At 41.9% G+C, this 16,808-nt stretch overlaps 1 protein-coding gene across 6 annotated transcripts in view; it reads left to right on the top strand.

The window, feature by feature from the left end:
- ALKBH8 (alkB homolog 8, tRNA methyltransferase) overlaps positions 1 to 16,808 on the top strand; it is a 48,429-nt gene that overhangs the window by 17,457 nt on the left and 14,164 nt on the right. For all 6 annotated transcript variants that reach the window (XM_068670345.1, XM_068670353.1, XM_068670354.1 and 3 more), the window contains one exon: positions 14,165 to 14,271. In XM_068670345.1, coding sequence (XP_068526446.1) covers positions 14,165 to 14,271 — 107 coding nt within the window. The remainder of the gene's footprint in view (positions 1 to 14,164; positions 14,272 to 16,808) is intronic.

Below are 16,808 nucleotides of genomic sequence, written 5' to 3'. Positions count from 1 at the left end.
GTTGTGTAACCTTTTTCTGAAGTTGGCTAACCAGACACTTCAGAAGAAAAAAAAAAAGAAATCAGCCTCATAATTCTTGTGTTAAGTCATGAAAGAACTTTTCTTCCCATTGTTTGTATGCTTGTCCTTCAAGGATCTGAGTTAGGCAGCTTCTAGTAACTAGTAATTGAAATAAATGCCTTGGCATATGAAAAAGGAGTTCGAGGCAGACCAGTGGACTAAACATGAGTGCCTTCATAGCCTAGTAATCAGCAGCATGGGTTTACAGACTTCTTGTGATATCTTCACAGAACTGTTTAGGTTAGAAGGGGCCCTCCTGAGTTTTAGTCCAAACCCTGCTCAAGCTAGGTCAGCTAAAGCAGGTTGTCAGAGACTGCATTTAGCCTGTCTCTGCAGATGGAGGCTCCAAATCTGTCCCCGAGCAACCTGGGTTTGACTTCTGTCTGAGGAGAGAGGAAGAAAAAAACAAAACCAAACCACACTTGTGTTATGTTCACATGGAATTTCATGGGTTTTAATTTGTGCCCATTCTCTCGTCTTGCCTATGGGCACTACTGAGAAGAGTTGGGTTCTCTCTTCTTCATTCCCTCCCATCAGGTATTTATACACATAGATAAGATCTCCCCTGAAGCTTCTCCAAGCTGAACAGTCCTTGCTCTTTCAGCTTTTCATATGAAAGATGCTCCTTCATCATCTTCACGGCCCTGTGCTGGATTTGTTCAGTAGGTCTCTGTGTTTCTCATATGGGGGAGCCCAGTTTGTTCCCAGTACTGGAAACAGTACTCCGAATGCATCCTCACTGCTGTTGAGCAGAGAGGAAGGATCACCCCCCTCAAACTCCTGGCAGTGACCTTCCTTATACAACCCAGGAGGCTGTTGGCCTTTTCGGCCACAAGAGTGCATTGCTGGCTCACAGTCAAGTTCATCAGGACCCCAATATCCTTTTTGGCTGAGCTGCTTTCTAGCTGACCAGTTTCCAAATTGTGATGGTGCCTGGGCTTATTTCTAACCGGGTGCAAGACTTGGCACTTCCCTTTGTTGGGCTTTATGAGGTTCCTGTCTGTCCCATTCTCCAGCCTAAGTCCTTCCGAATGGCAGCACTGGTGTATTGGTCAGTCTGCCAGTTTTGTATTGTCTGGAAACTTGCTGGGGGGCACAGTCCCATCGTCCAGGTCACTAATGAAGACGTTAAACAGTGCTAGCCCCAGTATTGACCCTTAGAGGACACCACCACTGACATGTCTCCTACTTCCCTTAGTGCCAATGCCACCGTCAGTGGTACCTTGCAGTCTGAAACAATACTGAAATCAGGCTTTTCCTCTGCAGAATGAGTTTATCCAGCAAGAAAGCACTTTGGACTATTCTGTTAGGGGAATCATTGTAAGTCTGATTTGTTTCTGCAAAATTCATTTATGTTGAAGAAGGAATAGTTGTTGGCATTAGAATGTACTTTTAAAAATATGAACAATCTGGAGAAGGGGGTGATTTTCACAACACTGCGTTTGTAGTATAGCAGATAACCTCCAGCAATTCAAGTTATTAAACTTCCACGAAATGAGGCAGAAATGGAGGTGTGAGATTCTCATTCCCATCTTAGTCACATGGAACAACTTGGTCTATCAAGAGGCGCAGTGAAACCAAGTGGCTCAATTTTGTTCTAGTTGCTGCAGTATGTTGTGCTTTATGGAGTTTACAAGGCATTAAATGATTTGAAGGAGAAAATGTCACTATTACTTTGGGCTTCTGTCTATCTTACAGAAACCACTATACAGTTTGAAGGCAAAGCAGTGAGACGTGATGCGTCTTGTCCCACAGTATTCCAGGAAAGGTGAGAGTGTCAGGACGGGGTAATCACTTCTCGGGTTTTGATCTATTTCTTTGGCATCTCCTGGGGAACTGCAGAATAAAGTGAGACTTCCAGAATGTCCCATGGGCTTCTAATGACATTTTATAAATTATCACGTTTGCCCTTTTTATATGAGCTGATTTCCAAAAAATATTAATGAATGTCAGTTTTGATGTTAGGATATTGGATATAGTTTTCTTCAATTCCGAAGTTGCCATAGTGGGTAAAGAAAGGTAGTTGGGTAAAATCAGTCTGCAGTGATTTTATTAAGTTTAATGGTAAACCATATATCCTTGTGTCTGTGAATCTGAAGAGAGTGCTACAAAGCAGGGAATAGTCCTTTCCGTTAAGAATTTTCTATATTGATTTGATTTGGGTGTTATTTTCAGTGCTTCCATTTGGTGTCTCTAAAGGTACATAACTTCACAATATTTCATCTTAGGAGCCTGGCCAAGTTTGCAGCTGCCTTGAAAAAATCCTAGTCAAAACCCATGTCAAATTTCCCTTTGCAGGCTTGCAACAGGAGCTCGATCAATATTGAGATCTGTTTTTCTGTCTTTCCTAATTTGCCATTTAACATGCTGTTATGTAAACCCTGATTCATCGGAGTTTTAGAAATACAGAGGTAATGTTTCCGTGAAAGTGCCAATGTGAGAGTCTCAAACTCAGAAAGGAATTTTCCCTTCCTGGCTGCAGATCTCACCCCCAGTCAATAGGAAGAGGGAGTGCAGTGTATCACCTGCTATCAGCCCTGCCTCATTCTCTTGGAGACCAGGGGGGACTACCCCCATGCCAGAGGGTGAAGCCAGTTGTAGTCTTCCTGAGGGGTGTCTTATGTTGGCACTGTGCTCTAATTTTGGTGTTCTGTTCTTTTTTTTCCTAATATCTGTCCCTGATATGAAAATCACAGGCTTGTCATTCTCTTCTCCTTAGCTTTTGCTTTTGCCCCTTGAGTGCCTTACTCTACTTCCAGTCCCTGTGCCTTGTCCCAGCAGAAAACTGACATCACCAAGGAGAACTGCTCTGATACCCTGCTGAGGCTCCTAACTTCCGTGAAAGGGAAACCTCAGGGTTTCGAGACAGACATGTGGCTCAAGGTTAAACAGTGAGGCTGAGGGCGTGGATCATCCCTGTCTTCTGCTTGACTTCTGTTCATCTGAACACACATCCATCATGCCCTAGCCTGCAGATATTAAGGGCCTTGATCTGTAAAGAAAAGTCGTGACTCTCTTAAGCCTTGAAAGCAGAGTGATATTACAAAGACGTACTCCACTAGATCTTTTGAAATATGAATGACCAGTGGTAGTCATAGAACTGATAGAATGAGGTGCCCTGCTATTACTCTTCTCCCAGGCTGGGAATTGACCGTTTATTCCTGCACTTTTGCTTCTTATTTGTTAATCTATTTCTAATCTGTTTTGGTGAACAAACGCAAATCTGTAGCTGTTGTAGCAGCAGCAGCTGGTCTGTAATAAGCTGCTTGACAGATCTTATCAGAAGCCTTTCAAAAGCCTAGACTGTATCCAGCCATTGACAGTAGGTACCTGTTTCAGTTCTTGCAGGAGCTCTAACAAGGTAGGCAGGTACTGGATGTTACTGTGTTAACTGTGTGGTCTCAGTCATATTTTGCTTATTTTGGTTAGTAGCTGATTCAGTTTTAGGGGAAGGCACAAAACATCTTAACTCATTTAAGGAATTACTCTGATAGAGGCTCTAAGACAAAGCTTTAACTCTGTCCATGCTAGCAGCATAGTTGTAGTGGGTGAAAATGTAATAGTAGCAATCCATGTTTAAAAATGAGATTGGGTTGGCAGGACCAAAGTGTCTCTTGGCCTGAATGGAAGACATTCATTTGAATTGCTAAGATCTAATGCTGAGTTCAGAGGTTTGCTCAAATGATTGTGGTGGTATTTGTGAAGCTCAGTAGTGTGTTTTTCAGATCTATAAGACAGGTTTATTGAGCTGTAACCGACTGTCATGGATTTCATCTGCTTCTGAAGAAGAGCAGTTTGCATCAGTTTCTGTATCATTTAGTTGGAAACCCAAAGGGGGTTGCATTTGTAATTATTTATCAGTTAGCAGTTTTTACCATTTAAAGTAGTTTCTCATTTTATAAACTACTGAAGAATTTCTCCATGTGAAATTTGTCCTGAGCACCACAAGTTACATGCATCAGGCTTCATAATGTGCTGATGCTCTTCATGCTTACTCTCTATAAATGTCCTGTGTGTCTTTTTCTGCCCATGTCATTCCACTGTTATTTGAAATTGGATCCCAACAAAGTGAACAAGACCCACTGAAATCAAGGGAGAGCTTCCTGATGATGTAAATGAATACAGAATTGAACCCTCCAAGATGAGCAACAATGCCTGCAGCCCTTCATGGGAATTTTTATAGTAGTCTTACTGTGTTTTCAGGGAAAGATGAATATTCAGTAAATGAACTATTCTGAGTTTTTATTTCTGTGCTGGATATTGCCTTACCTTTTTCATACAGGATCCTGTTCACAGATATCAACGTGTCTTACTGACATTTCCACCTGATCAGTTATTTTGATCTTTGCAAGGGTCATGAAAGCCCACTTTCATGTACATTTTTCAGAGGGAGTCTGTGCTGCAATACTTAATCACCTCCTTCCACTCTCCTGTAGCATTGGTTGTTTATAAGGTCTTCTCATTGTAGAAGCTGCATGACAGTAATGTGCTGTGAAATGAGACAGAGCATAGAGAACTTATGTTCCCCACTACCTCCTTGGCTACATCAGAGGAACAAAATCAAAGCTAAACTATGAGAGAGCCCGTATTTTAAAGTTTTGTATGTAGAAATAGTCTGTTTTCTGCTCTTCCATCTTGGTGAGACATTCCAACTTCCGTGTGTCTCTTTGTATGAGTTGTTCCTGTGGTGAGTCGCAGACATCTGACATTTACTACTGGTGGGCCAGTATTGGGCCAATAGCTCTGGAAAGCTTTATCTCTCGTCTTTATCACATTCATGGACTCATATTGCATAGATTTGTAGAATCGCCACAGGTAAGAGACAAGTCATACCAGCCTCCCTTCCTTTCCCTGAAAGAAAGAAACTTGTCATCTGACTTGCATTTCAGTAAAGATGTTCCCCACACTGCAAGACCTGATTGCTCTTAAATTGGCTAAAATCCTGTGTCAGCCCTGAGGAAGAGCAGACCATAGTTAGATTGCTGTAGGAATATGCAGAGTGTGCTGTGACTTGAGGTCTCTCCCCTGGTTCTGCTAGGATGGGAAGTTGTCTTACTCTATTCTCTGTAGCAGTTTTGTGTTTCTTGCATGTGGTCCATTATTTTGGCTACTGAAAGAGGAAGGCAGAGCTGCAGCTCCTCCTGGTTCCTATCACTTTGCTTCTTTCCACCCAGTTGGTTGCTCTTTAGCATCCTGCATTTTCTTTGAGTCCCTGGTGTTGAGAAGGGAATGTGGGAAGAGTGTTGCTGTCCTGCCCTCCTCTGGCAGTTATATCAGCATTTTGTTCACTGCTGGAATGAGAGAAAAAAGAAACTGCAGTTAGGATGATATAATTTAAAAATGAAATTCACTCGGTATTGCATGGAAGAATATGTAGATATGCTATGAAAAATATGACATAGTTCCATTTAGCAGGATTTTGTTTTGATTGTAAGAAAACTATGAGGGAAACACATTTCTAAAATGTTTGTAGTCTGCAGTAGCGTTTAAGATAATCTGACTGCAGTCCTAGCTGCTAAATAATGAAGGAGAACTGGGTAATCACTTTATCAACTTGGTTTTGTTTTAATACCACATGTTATCTCCAAGCTTATTTGCTTTTTTTGTAGTGTGCTTATTTCATATGCTGAGGCAGTATTATTTCATTTCCAGTTCTCAGTTGTCTGCTGATGCTTTACTGTGACACACAAATACATAGATTGAATTTTTCAGTGGAATCAAAGAGACCCTCTAGAAACTGTCTCGCAATTCCATAGATTTTGTTAGAGACTTCTAATTGGTTTTCATATCATATAAAGTACAAAGTTAGCTAAAACTCTTGAAAAAATGGATTAGATTATAACTCGATATTGTTGTTTATAAACTAAAATCTGTTTTTTTTCTCTTGCTCCACTTCACTCCTCCCATGTACCCTTCACTATGATACATGAACTACTCTGCTGTGGTGGGTTGGATTAACCGTATGAAGTTACTATTAATTCCTGTGAAAAATGTAATCATGTAATAGAAGAAAACTAATACAATTAGTATGTTTACAGCTTAATTTATTTTTCAGCCAAGTTTTAGGTTGTCATTCGTTAAATGCTGTTCTGCTATATTTGCCTTTAGAAGCCTCTGTTTGTTTGAGTAGAATTACTCTTTTTTTTTTTATTTTTTTTAAGAATTTTTAATCTCTGGAAGAGATTTATCAGTGGAAGTTATTCTTATTCCTCACATTATTTTTAGAAGATTGGTACTTGGTGCATGAAATGAAATCCTGGTGTCTGCCACAAATTAACAGCAAACAGACTGAGCTCTAGGGCATTAAAAAGTCGTTATCTTTAGCTGTTGCATTTCAGCAGCAGTTCAGCTCTGGAACTCAATAGAGAAATCTAATTTCATTAGGTGGTGATGTCATCGCTATTGTTGCAGGAGCCTATTTTAAGACTGTGGCAAGTTTCATGTAGAAATGACAAACAGTAATAACAATCACAAGTAGTCTATAAGCAAAGAAACAAGCTTCACTTGTTAAGCTCCTGCTGTGGTATATTGTCACTCCTGGACTTAGATAATACCTGTAAGTACAGCAAATGGGGTTTGAACTCTGCCTGCCTTTATACTCTGTGAGCATCTTGTATACTGCACCAATTTTGTTTCTGGTTTTCTTTTCAGCTGTGTTTAGTGTTTTAATATTTTCTCCACAGAGCTCTTATCCAGTGGAGTTGACTCTGGAAATTTTGAGTGAGGAACTAGCAATTCAGAGAGGTTAAAAGTGTGCTGGAACCAAAGCTATCAATCCTGTGATATCGATACTACACTTGACAGATAGATTCTGCATGGGGGCAGAGAGAGCTGTGCTCTTGGAGCAGAAAGTGGAGAGGCAGCCTGTTGGGGAAGGGCAGGTGAAGCTCTGGTCTGTTTGCTAGGGCTGCAGGAGAGTGTTGCAGGGAACCCAGGTTGATGGTGCAGCTGAAGGCAGGGACAACTGCATGTTTCAGAGTTCCTTGTGCAGTGTTCCTCCTCCTCCTCCTCTCTTAGAGCTTACACCTCTCTGCAGTACATGTGCATGTAAGCCATCGATTGTAAATTCATGGCCAGATGCTGATGCTGTGGTAGAGCCCTTGTGCATAACTTCCAGCTGCAGTATGTGAAGACACTCATTGAGCAAGTGAAGCAGTTTGAGGGTACGAGAGAAGAAATATATGGTACTTGTGATGAAAATCAGCAGCATTAGAACAACACCTATCCAAACATCAAAATATGTTTATTTCTCTTCGTTTTACCTACTTGAAAATAATATGTATATTTCAGATGTGTGGTACATTCATAGTAGAATTATAGAATAGAATCATAGAATGGTTTGGATTAGAAGGGACCTTTAAAGATCACCCAATTCCAACCCCCTACCATGGGCAGGGACACCTCCCACCAGCCCAGGTTGCCCAAAGCCCCATCCAGCCTGGCCTTGAACACTACCAGGGATGGGGCATCCACAGCTTCCCTGGGCAACCTGTGCTAGGGCCTCACCACCCTCTGAGTGAAGAATTTCCTCCTTAGAGCTAGTTGAAATCTACTTTTTTTCTAGTTCATACCTGTTACTTCTCTTTTATGAGGTATGATGCAAGAATTAGTTTGAAAAAACAGGATTTGGATGTCTTGTGTTCTGTCAGTTCTTTGTTATTGTTGTGGTCTCTGGGACTGTCGTTAGATGGAGTCACGCGAGCGGCTAGCTTTGCTTCAGTCTCAGGCTGAGCAGATGCATCCTTTCATCCTGCTGAATTACAGATGCTCAGCACCGGGCTGTTTACGTGCTACTTCCTCAGTGTGTAGGGGGCAAGTTCATAGTGACAATAGTGCAGGAAGAAGTTTTAATTCAGGCAGGACTGTTTTAAACAGATTTGAGGCATCTGGTGAATCTATACTGTTAAGTGCTGTGTTTAATAGTGTCATCAATGGTATTGAGTCCAGGATTAAGACACTTAAAATTTTATGTTGGCAAGTATGGGTGTACATGTGCACTTCATGCCTGAGCTCCACTGATACCAATGGGGATTGAGTCAGGCCAGCCTGGGGAGTGATTCAGGTTATGCTAATGTAGGCACCTAGTACCTGCTTTCACAGGTTCCAGTGCCCTAACAGGACTTTTAATGTAAGCATTGAGTTTATGGCCAAATGTAGTTGTCCTCATCTTGAACTGAATCCTGCCCTACTGCTTGGAGTTACCTTGGCTTCCTGTACCACAGCATTACAAGCAGAAAGCTGAGACCTTCAGAGAGTAGGATTTGATGAACAACCCTGGTGTTTGTGGTGAGTGAGGGAAGATGATCTTCCACTGTACTGGATGATGAACATGCAGTGTGTTTTATCCATGCCATGAAGTATCTTGAACCTGTAAGGACTTGGAGTGTTACGACCGTTAGGAGGTCTGTGCTACACTAATAAGTGGTGTGAGTATCACCCCAGTTGTAAGCATTTCAGGTCCTCCTTTCCGGAAATGAGTCTCTCATTACTGTAAGGGTTTCCTATCCCACATTTGGCAGTATTTTTTACTCAGCCAAGGACTGGTTTGTCCTGTATTGATTATTATTGATGTTATGTGGGGGCACTGTTCACAGTCCTTCACGCTGCTTCTGCTCCAGAAAGCTTGCTGTTAAAGACTATAATTGTCAATGACAGGATGATAAATGTACAGGTAGGGTGGCATGGGAACAAGATTAGGGATGAAGAGTTCTGCACATGTATTTGTAACCTCAGGAACATGGAAAAACTTGATTTACAATGTGTTTCCACATATGTTTATAAATGACCATTGAGTTTTAAAAGGTGATATACTCTTTTTGAGCCCCCAAATCCTTTCTTTTCTACTGAGATACTGAAAATCTCTTTTGAGATCTTACAAGTTTTTATCATGTGTAGGAAAAAAAGTGGATACATCAGAGCAGCATGTGCACAGATGTGCATGCTAGAACTCTGTAAATGTCATCAAACTTGCATAATAAAGTTGCACTTATTACAGAACATCTGTGTCTGTGTTGAAAAGACTTGTTCAGTGGTTTCTTGGTGGTCATTTGGTATAGCATTAAATGTGTAAATAGAGAGAGTCCTTGGGTCGTCTTGGCTCTAAATTGTGAGCAGAATGAGCCCTCTGGAAACCACTAGGATTAGGATTTTGCCTTTTTATTGTAGTCATCTTGTGCTCTTTCATTGAACTGTAGTCCCAGTACAGAGCTAACAGTACAACTTACACAGTATCAGGAAAAGAAGATGAGAGATTTGATGCGTGTGGGGCATGCTCTGCTCTGGTGTAGGTGGATGCAGCTCCCAGTATGTCAGTGTAGGACTGCCTGTGGATGTAAGGGAAGACATACGACTGAAAGGATGGAAAATATTGCAGAGAAGGCTAAGTCAATAGAAGAAATGAAATGGAGACTAACAGCATTAGCCTCCTGCTTTCTGTGTCCTAAAATAATTTAAGCTAAGACCTAGGGAGGCCATTTTTTAAAGATTTAAAATGGCATGTTTGCAAAATTGAATAAACTGGATGTTGAGAACTTGACAAAGTCTCTGTCTCAGGATTCGCAGGAGGACGTTGAGGTCATATGCTGGGGTTGGGTAGGTATTTTTCAGAAAGGACGATGTTATACCTGTAGTGGAAGAGCGAGGGAAGCAGTAGTAATGCAACTGATCCATTGTACTGTAGGTAAACATTCAACCTGAGCTGGGAGAAATACTGCTATCTTGTTCCATGGATACAATCTCCTTGTGGTTATCAGGACAGTTAACAGCAAGGTGAGACCTCAGAAGGAAAAGAACGCAGTACGCTGATTTTTGAAATAATTGAGGTCTAGGAAATGAATGCTTAAAAACTAAGAGGAATAAATAAAACAGGAATAAATCTAAATAGTATATATAATGTATATGGATATAAATAATATAATAATAGGATGATATAGGAATAAATAATGCATTGCATGGATCAAATATTGAATACAATTTTTGAAGAAAGAGAACCTGGAAGTATATTAAATATCTGATTAGTGTCACTGTAGTGTCTAGATAGATAAGCAAGCTTAGCATGAGTTGGTATGGTTTAGCTTAAATCTGATCTGGGTGAGGCCTGTTGCATGTGTTAGAGACTTTTGAGGTAGTCAGTAGTGAAGTAATATTTCATCATCATGATCATTGCACTCATCTTCTGGAGCACGGCTAGAGACCATGATAGTGGATGTAAATATCAGGTTACATAAAATAAATTTCCTATGAGATAGGTTGGGAAAGGTAATCCTACTCTCTGCCCCTAAATATTCAGAATATTCCTAAATTCCAAATTTTGTAAGTTAGTATGGGTTTTGCACTCAATGAAAGACACTGAAAGTTATTGATTGATTCCCTGAGTCCCACATAGGCCACCAGGCTCTCATCTCTGCACTGTGTTGTTCAAGCTCTGTGTGTGGGCTTTAAACCTCTCTACTGTCTTTGAAGTAGAAATTCTTTTTCATCTGTTTTACACACGGGAAACTGCTGTGTAGGCTAATAATGTGTGTTTTCTCTCTGAAAATTCAGTAAATAATGTCAGAGAATGGAAAAATATTCCATGTTGCACTTCTTTGAGTTTTAGAGTATGTTTCATCTAAGGTAGTCTATTAACATCAAATACAAATTGCATCGGAGACGAAGCTTAGAAAAAACCTGTTGTTCCCCACTGTAGCAGTGAAATTCTTATTGACGTTGTCCTTACAGTCCCCTTGCTCTACGTCTGTTTTGCCTTTGGATCAGTACTTATTTGATAGCCCAGTCGTTCATCTCCTTTCCCTTGCACTTTCGGGAGGTACAGTACTGCAGCACTGAAAGGTAGCACAGACTTCTCGTTCCCTGAGGAGTTAAGAAAAACATACTTTCTTCCCTTTTACTTTCATGCTGGATTCTTTTCTCTTTGTGTTTGTTTAGCTGTATTTTATACCAGAGGAACAGTGTTTGTGATGTGGGTGTTGCTTTGCTTTGATGTTTAGCCATCCTTGAAAGCTGTTTACTGCTTCATGTGCTCCCTTGTCATGAACACTCTTAAATAACCTGGCATCATGACAAGATATTTAAATCCACGAGTAGGTATTATTAGCTGTTTGTGTTTCTTTCAAGTTTTTGGTGTATATATAGAGAGACACTTCTTCCACACTACAAAGAAAGAAGGTAGAAGTTGTGTAAGATCAAAGCATCTACTCTCTTTATTTTTGAATGTAATCCCTGGGTGATGCACCATGGGCTAGCAGGAAATTTGATCTTTATTGACTCAGCCACCTAAGAGAAAGAAGTAAATAGGTTAAAAAAAAGAAATTGGAAATAGCTCCCGTGGAGCAAAGCTGTCATGAAGCGGATTGATTCAGCAGTGACAGAGTTACTTTATTGACTGTGAGTCCTTAGTAAATTAAAAAGCGGGCTGAATGCGTTAATCTTTTGTGTGTGTGTGTGACAGTGACAATTGAGAATGCTCTGTCAGGATAAAGACACATATAGGAGTGTGGGGATGTTATCTGCTTCAGTCAGTAATAGGCTTTTCAGAGATAAGAACGGGGTTCTTCAAAACCCTTCTGGGTTAAATGCTCTCTACTGTACCATAGACAAAGACCAGAAGTACTTTGGCTTGGTTTTTAAGCCTTCAGGTGCAGGTATTATATAGATAAAGGCATGAAACATTAACGCCAAAATTGCACTAATTTTTCTTCAAATGTTCACAGTGGGTTCCTTAAATTTGATTCTCTCTCTGAACTGCAGTGTCTAATTTGTTAAGAGAAAATTGCAGAATTTCCGTATTCTTCAGCTAAGGATATCTGTCTGCTTCATAAACAGAAATCAGTTTTGAATTTGGATTTTTGACTCTTCCCATTACAGCTAATTACTTAATGTCATTGCTCATTTGCAAATAAATTAATCCTTTATTTATATTTTGCCCCAAATCATCATTGCTTGACACGAGGATGAAATACATTTAGAAGGGGAACAGCCACACACTGTGAGATAATAATACAGAAACTTTTCCTACACAGGAGAGTAGGGAGCAGGGCCAGAGCTGGGATCCTTTGCTGGTGAGGATTAGATTTGCCAGATACTTCATACAGCCTGAAATGTAAATCCCCACATGAAAATGTGAAAGGGGCCAAGGTCCTCTTGCAGACCCTGAAGAGAGATGGGAACTGGAAGTGTAGGGGACCCCACAGAACGGGCAAGCATTGACTCCTGGAGAAAGTGTAACTCTTGAATGTCATCTGCAAGAACTGGGCTTTGTTGCTACTACTGACCCAGACAGCAGATAGGGGTAACTGAGCCTCCAAGGAAGGAATTTGGACAGTGTCTCTCTTTCAGTTTATTCTGCTGCGCTTCTGAAGAACCCAGTCTCATGCTCCTTACACCTGTCCCTGAGCAGCAGCTGAACAGAGAAGCAAAAGAGGCTGAGGTGTCCTCTCATCCATTTAATCCAACCACTTCTCTCTTCACTTCTTCTCATGCCTTTCCCCTACTTATGTTCTTGATCAGTCATCCTCTGGTTTCTTTACCTTACCAGAGTGCTGCTTTTCACAGAGGCATGTGCCTAGCCACACTTTGTGTGGCGCAGCCGCCCTGTTAGATCTGTGAAGCTTCTTTACCTGGAAGAAATTACAACGTGCAAGGGAAGGAGTATATTAGAAAGTGGCTGCCATTCATTTTTTTGTGTAGCTGTTGAAATGTTTCGTAGTAATTAATCAGAGCTCACAGGTAGGCTGTATTCCTGTTTTTCCGTGTTTCTCTTACCCTTTCTGTCCCACTGTTCGTCATGCTGATTTACTTCCTCAAATTTATGTAGTTCATCAGGAGCAGAAGCTGGCGCTCTATGTAGCTGGTATTAAAGCATAAACAATTTTTTTCCCTAAAAATGTAAATGGCATTGTAGTTTGCTCCAGTGTGCACAACAATAAATAGCAATAGTTGCAAGTGATAATTTATAGTGTTTAAAACAGTCTTGTTTTATTGTCTTTTTTTTTTGTGCTGAATGACTAATCATTGCACCATTGTTTTCTTTTGATTAATGCATCTGTATGCAGAAGCAAAACTGCTTAATTTCTTTCAATCTGGTGTAGCGTAGTAAGTCTGCTTTTAAATTGCATCCTTAGTAGGTTACAAATCAGGTGGCACCACTTTTCATGGTGTTTGTTCTCAGTGTAGCTAGAACCATGACTTGAATGATTTTTGACCACTGTTTTTTTTATTGTTAAGTCTTAATCATTTGGCATGCTTAAAGGACCTGTTCCTTGTTTTTCACAGCAGGATTTTCTCTCATTTGGGAAGTTTTGTAAAGCTGAAAGCATTACCTCAGTATATTGCCATGGCTAGAAGCCAGGTGGCACATAAGAAAAGGCTGCTCTGGTAGCTGGCATCTTAGTCAGGATCTTGGGAGACTCCTTGTCCTTTTTGTGCTGCAGAGCTCTAAGAATGTGGACAGGTTGGAAATGATTTGTCTGCCCTAATACTTGTTCTTTAAATGTTATGTATCTACCCTGAGTTAATTGTCTCAGCTCAATCTGCTGAGAATAAATGGGCATTTCCAGAGGGCTTGGGGTCATCCCACATCACTTAACTGCATTTTAGACTATGATGAATTGCCCTGCGGAGATACTTGTCTCTCTCTGCATAAACCTTACAAAAAGGCAGTAGCTGACTGCCTTAGCCCAGATGTGTAACTTGGATAGCAAATGACCCCTCTCCTTAGGCAGCTGCCTTTAGTTGTAAGGTAATCATCTCTTCTTATATCACAGGTACATATAAAGATTAAGCAGAGCTCCCATGATCTTGCAAATGAAGTTGTTATTGTGTAAATAAACTATTTATTATTTCAATTGTATTATTTATAAGATAACATGTTTAAAAATTTTGTGACAGCCTTAAATTTTTGAACACACTGCTGAAAGGAAGGGATCTTAAGGCTTGTAGGATAGAAACCTTTTGTTTCTTTAGGACATACGTAGCTGTTTTGTGGCAATGTTCTGATTAACACATTGAAGAAACAAACAAAGCTTGAGACTTGGGAATGCCTGGCATGTATATGATGCTCTGTAAGCCATGTTCATTGCTGGTGGTTGTTTTTGTTTCTTTTTAGATTGTGATGGATTTCAAACACCCTGATGGCCACACAGTGGCAGTTTTGCTGCCCCGATGCAGTTTATTGGTGATGTCTGGAGAATCTAGATACCTGTGGACACATGGGTATGTGTAAGAGCCCTTGCGTGCTGATAATAGGAGGAGAAAGTATATTATTCATTTGCTTTGATAGTGTATTAAATTTTGTTATTCATTTGCTTTGATAATGTATTAAATAATGTATTATCTGTATCTAAAATTACTCTGTATTTAAAATTACTCTGAAAGAAACCAAGAGGTTTTAAGATAACTATACACGTTCTCTCCTCTGTCTAGATGCTGCTCAGGTTAAACTGAAGAAAAAAAAAATGGGAATTTTAGGAAGCTAGTTGTCAGTCCACAAGGTCACAAAGGGAAGTCCTCCTGGGCTCTTTCCCATTGATTTAGGACCACTTTAACTACTGATAAGGCTGCAGTATAGTGAACATGTTTGGGATCTTAGGAAAAGAGATTTCTTTAAAGGTGTCTTGAGGCTTTGCTTATTGTAGAGTTTCAATAAGATTTTTAAATCGTGAACCACTGGGAAATACTTACAATAGGAGCACTGAAATTGACAAAGAAAGCTGAAAACTTGGTGAGGATTGAGAGTGACAGTAGTGTACTTCAGAGGAATAATATGTAAACCCTTGTATTGTGTGGGTAGTTAGGGTCTGGCGGCTGGAAGATGTCGTGATGTACGGAAAGGTGGAGCCCCTCCCTTGATGGACAGTAGCGTGTGGCCTGTGCTGTAAGCAAGCGGAAGTGACGCTGTGGGCCTCGGGTATATAAGCCCATGTGACTCGACAATAAATGCCATTTGCCATCCACCACGTTGGTGTCTGTGAGCCGATGGACCGAGCGGCCTGGGGTTGGCCGCCGTGCCGTTCCTGAACCGGGTCGCCACTGCCCCCTGAAGGCAACAAGTGGTGCCGAAACCCGGGAAAACTCCTGGATTCGGGTGAACGGCGGCCGGAGCGGCGGGACCAGCCCGGCGGGGAGGAAGCTCCCGGACCAACAAGGAAGATGGAAACCCTTGTGAAGGTCGTATCAAAGTTGTGGAAGCTGTGGGGTGGCTCGGCTGAGGAAGCCAGGGATGCCGGTGGGGACCCAGAGCCTGGGGAAATCTGGGAGAGACCACGGCCATGTGCGCCCCAGTACGGTGCTGAACTAGAAGACGAAGAGTCGGGTGAAGAAGCCTCCGGCGGGAACGGGGATAAAGCGTTAGGTTTTACTAACAAGTGGAAATGCGAGAAAGAGAACGGTTGCGGGGACGACCGGGGAGGAGGTAGAAGCGTGAGAGAGGGGCAGAGAGCCGATCGGAATGGCCATCCGAAAAAACGCTCCTGTGGCGCAATCGCCTCGCTGAGATGGCGGCGGGGCGAGCCACGAGGCAGGGAGCGGCCCGACCGCAGGGGTGGGGGGCGGGGCCGGAACTCGATGGGAGGGGACCGGAACTCGGAGGTGAGCAGTCAGCCGAGCTCCGACTCCGGATCAGATACCGATTCACATTCGGAGGAGGAAATGGGGACAGATAACAAAAATATCCCCATCCGAAATAAAGCTGCACCGCGAAGCGGAGAAATTCCTCTCACAGATTGGAGGAAAAATAAGATTGCGTGCACCATCTTGGCTCTATCGGCCATGCTAGCGTTCCTGGTCTGGGTGACAGACGGGGGGCAGAGGGTTCACTCACCAACAAACCCTAAGGATGTGCAAGCGATTGTTAAAGCCATTGTGGATAAAGGGCTTCATTCTGCAATGGTCTCCACCCTCATAGATGGTGTTTTCAGGGGAGACGACATGCTCCCGTTTGATATAAAACAAAATTGTAGACTGATCTTTGACGGGGGTGGGATGATCATTTTTAAACGAGAATGGGGGGACAACTGTATGAGACAACAGGCCCAAGTAACTGGGACGGATCACACACTGTATGGCTCTAGCCTGCAGCGGCTAATGGGTACGGACCCAACAGTGATCACCCCCCAGGCGCAAGTCCAGGGCCTGAGGGCCCACGAAGGTATGGCAATTCGTGCGGCCAGAGAAGCTCCAAATAGCCGACACCCCAACTTCAGAACAAAACTAATGAAAACTGAGTTTCTGTTCACAGGAATGGATCATCGGGCACCCCTGTAATCTGTATACCCCGGTGACAAGAGAAGACAATAAGTCAGCAAGCGTCCTGTCTAAGCCTGAGAGTTCCACACTGGCAGAATCCAGACAACAGCGAAGCAACCTCCGTGGGTGGGGGGCTGCAATGCCTTTGTGTGATCTTATCTTTGGACCTTGTATACTAAATATGTTTGTGTTGTTTGTTAAAAGTTGGTTAGAGAAAGTTAACATTATGTTGGTAGAACACCAACAACTACTTTAAGAGTGTATTTACTCAGGGTTACCAGTTACCTCTTAGTTTTCTCCTGGTTATTGTGCCTTATGTTTTTTAGTTAAGTTATGATGTCTACATCTTAAGATTGTTATATTTTAGCTAATTTGGTTGTGCATAGGGAGGGGGGAAATGTGGGTAGTTAGGGTCTGGCAGCTGGAAGATGTCGTGATGTACGGAAAGGTGGAGCCCCTCCCTTGATGGACAGTAGCGTGTGGCCTGTGATGTAAGCAAGCGGAAG

The sequence above is a fragment of the Anas acuta genome, chromosome 1 (genome assembly GCF_963932015.1).
Source record: "Anas acuta chromosome 1, bAnaAcu1.1, whole genome shotgun sequence".
Taxonomy (NCBI): Eukaryota; Metazoa; Chordata; class Aves; order Anseriformes; family Anatidae; genus Anas; species Anas acuta.
Note: the sequence above shows the minus strand (reverse complement) of the source record. Positions and strands in the feature narration are given on the sequence as shown.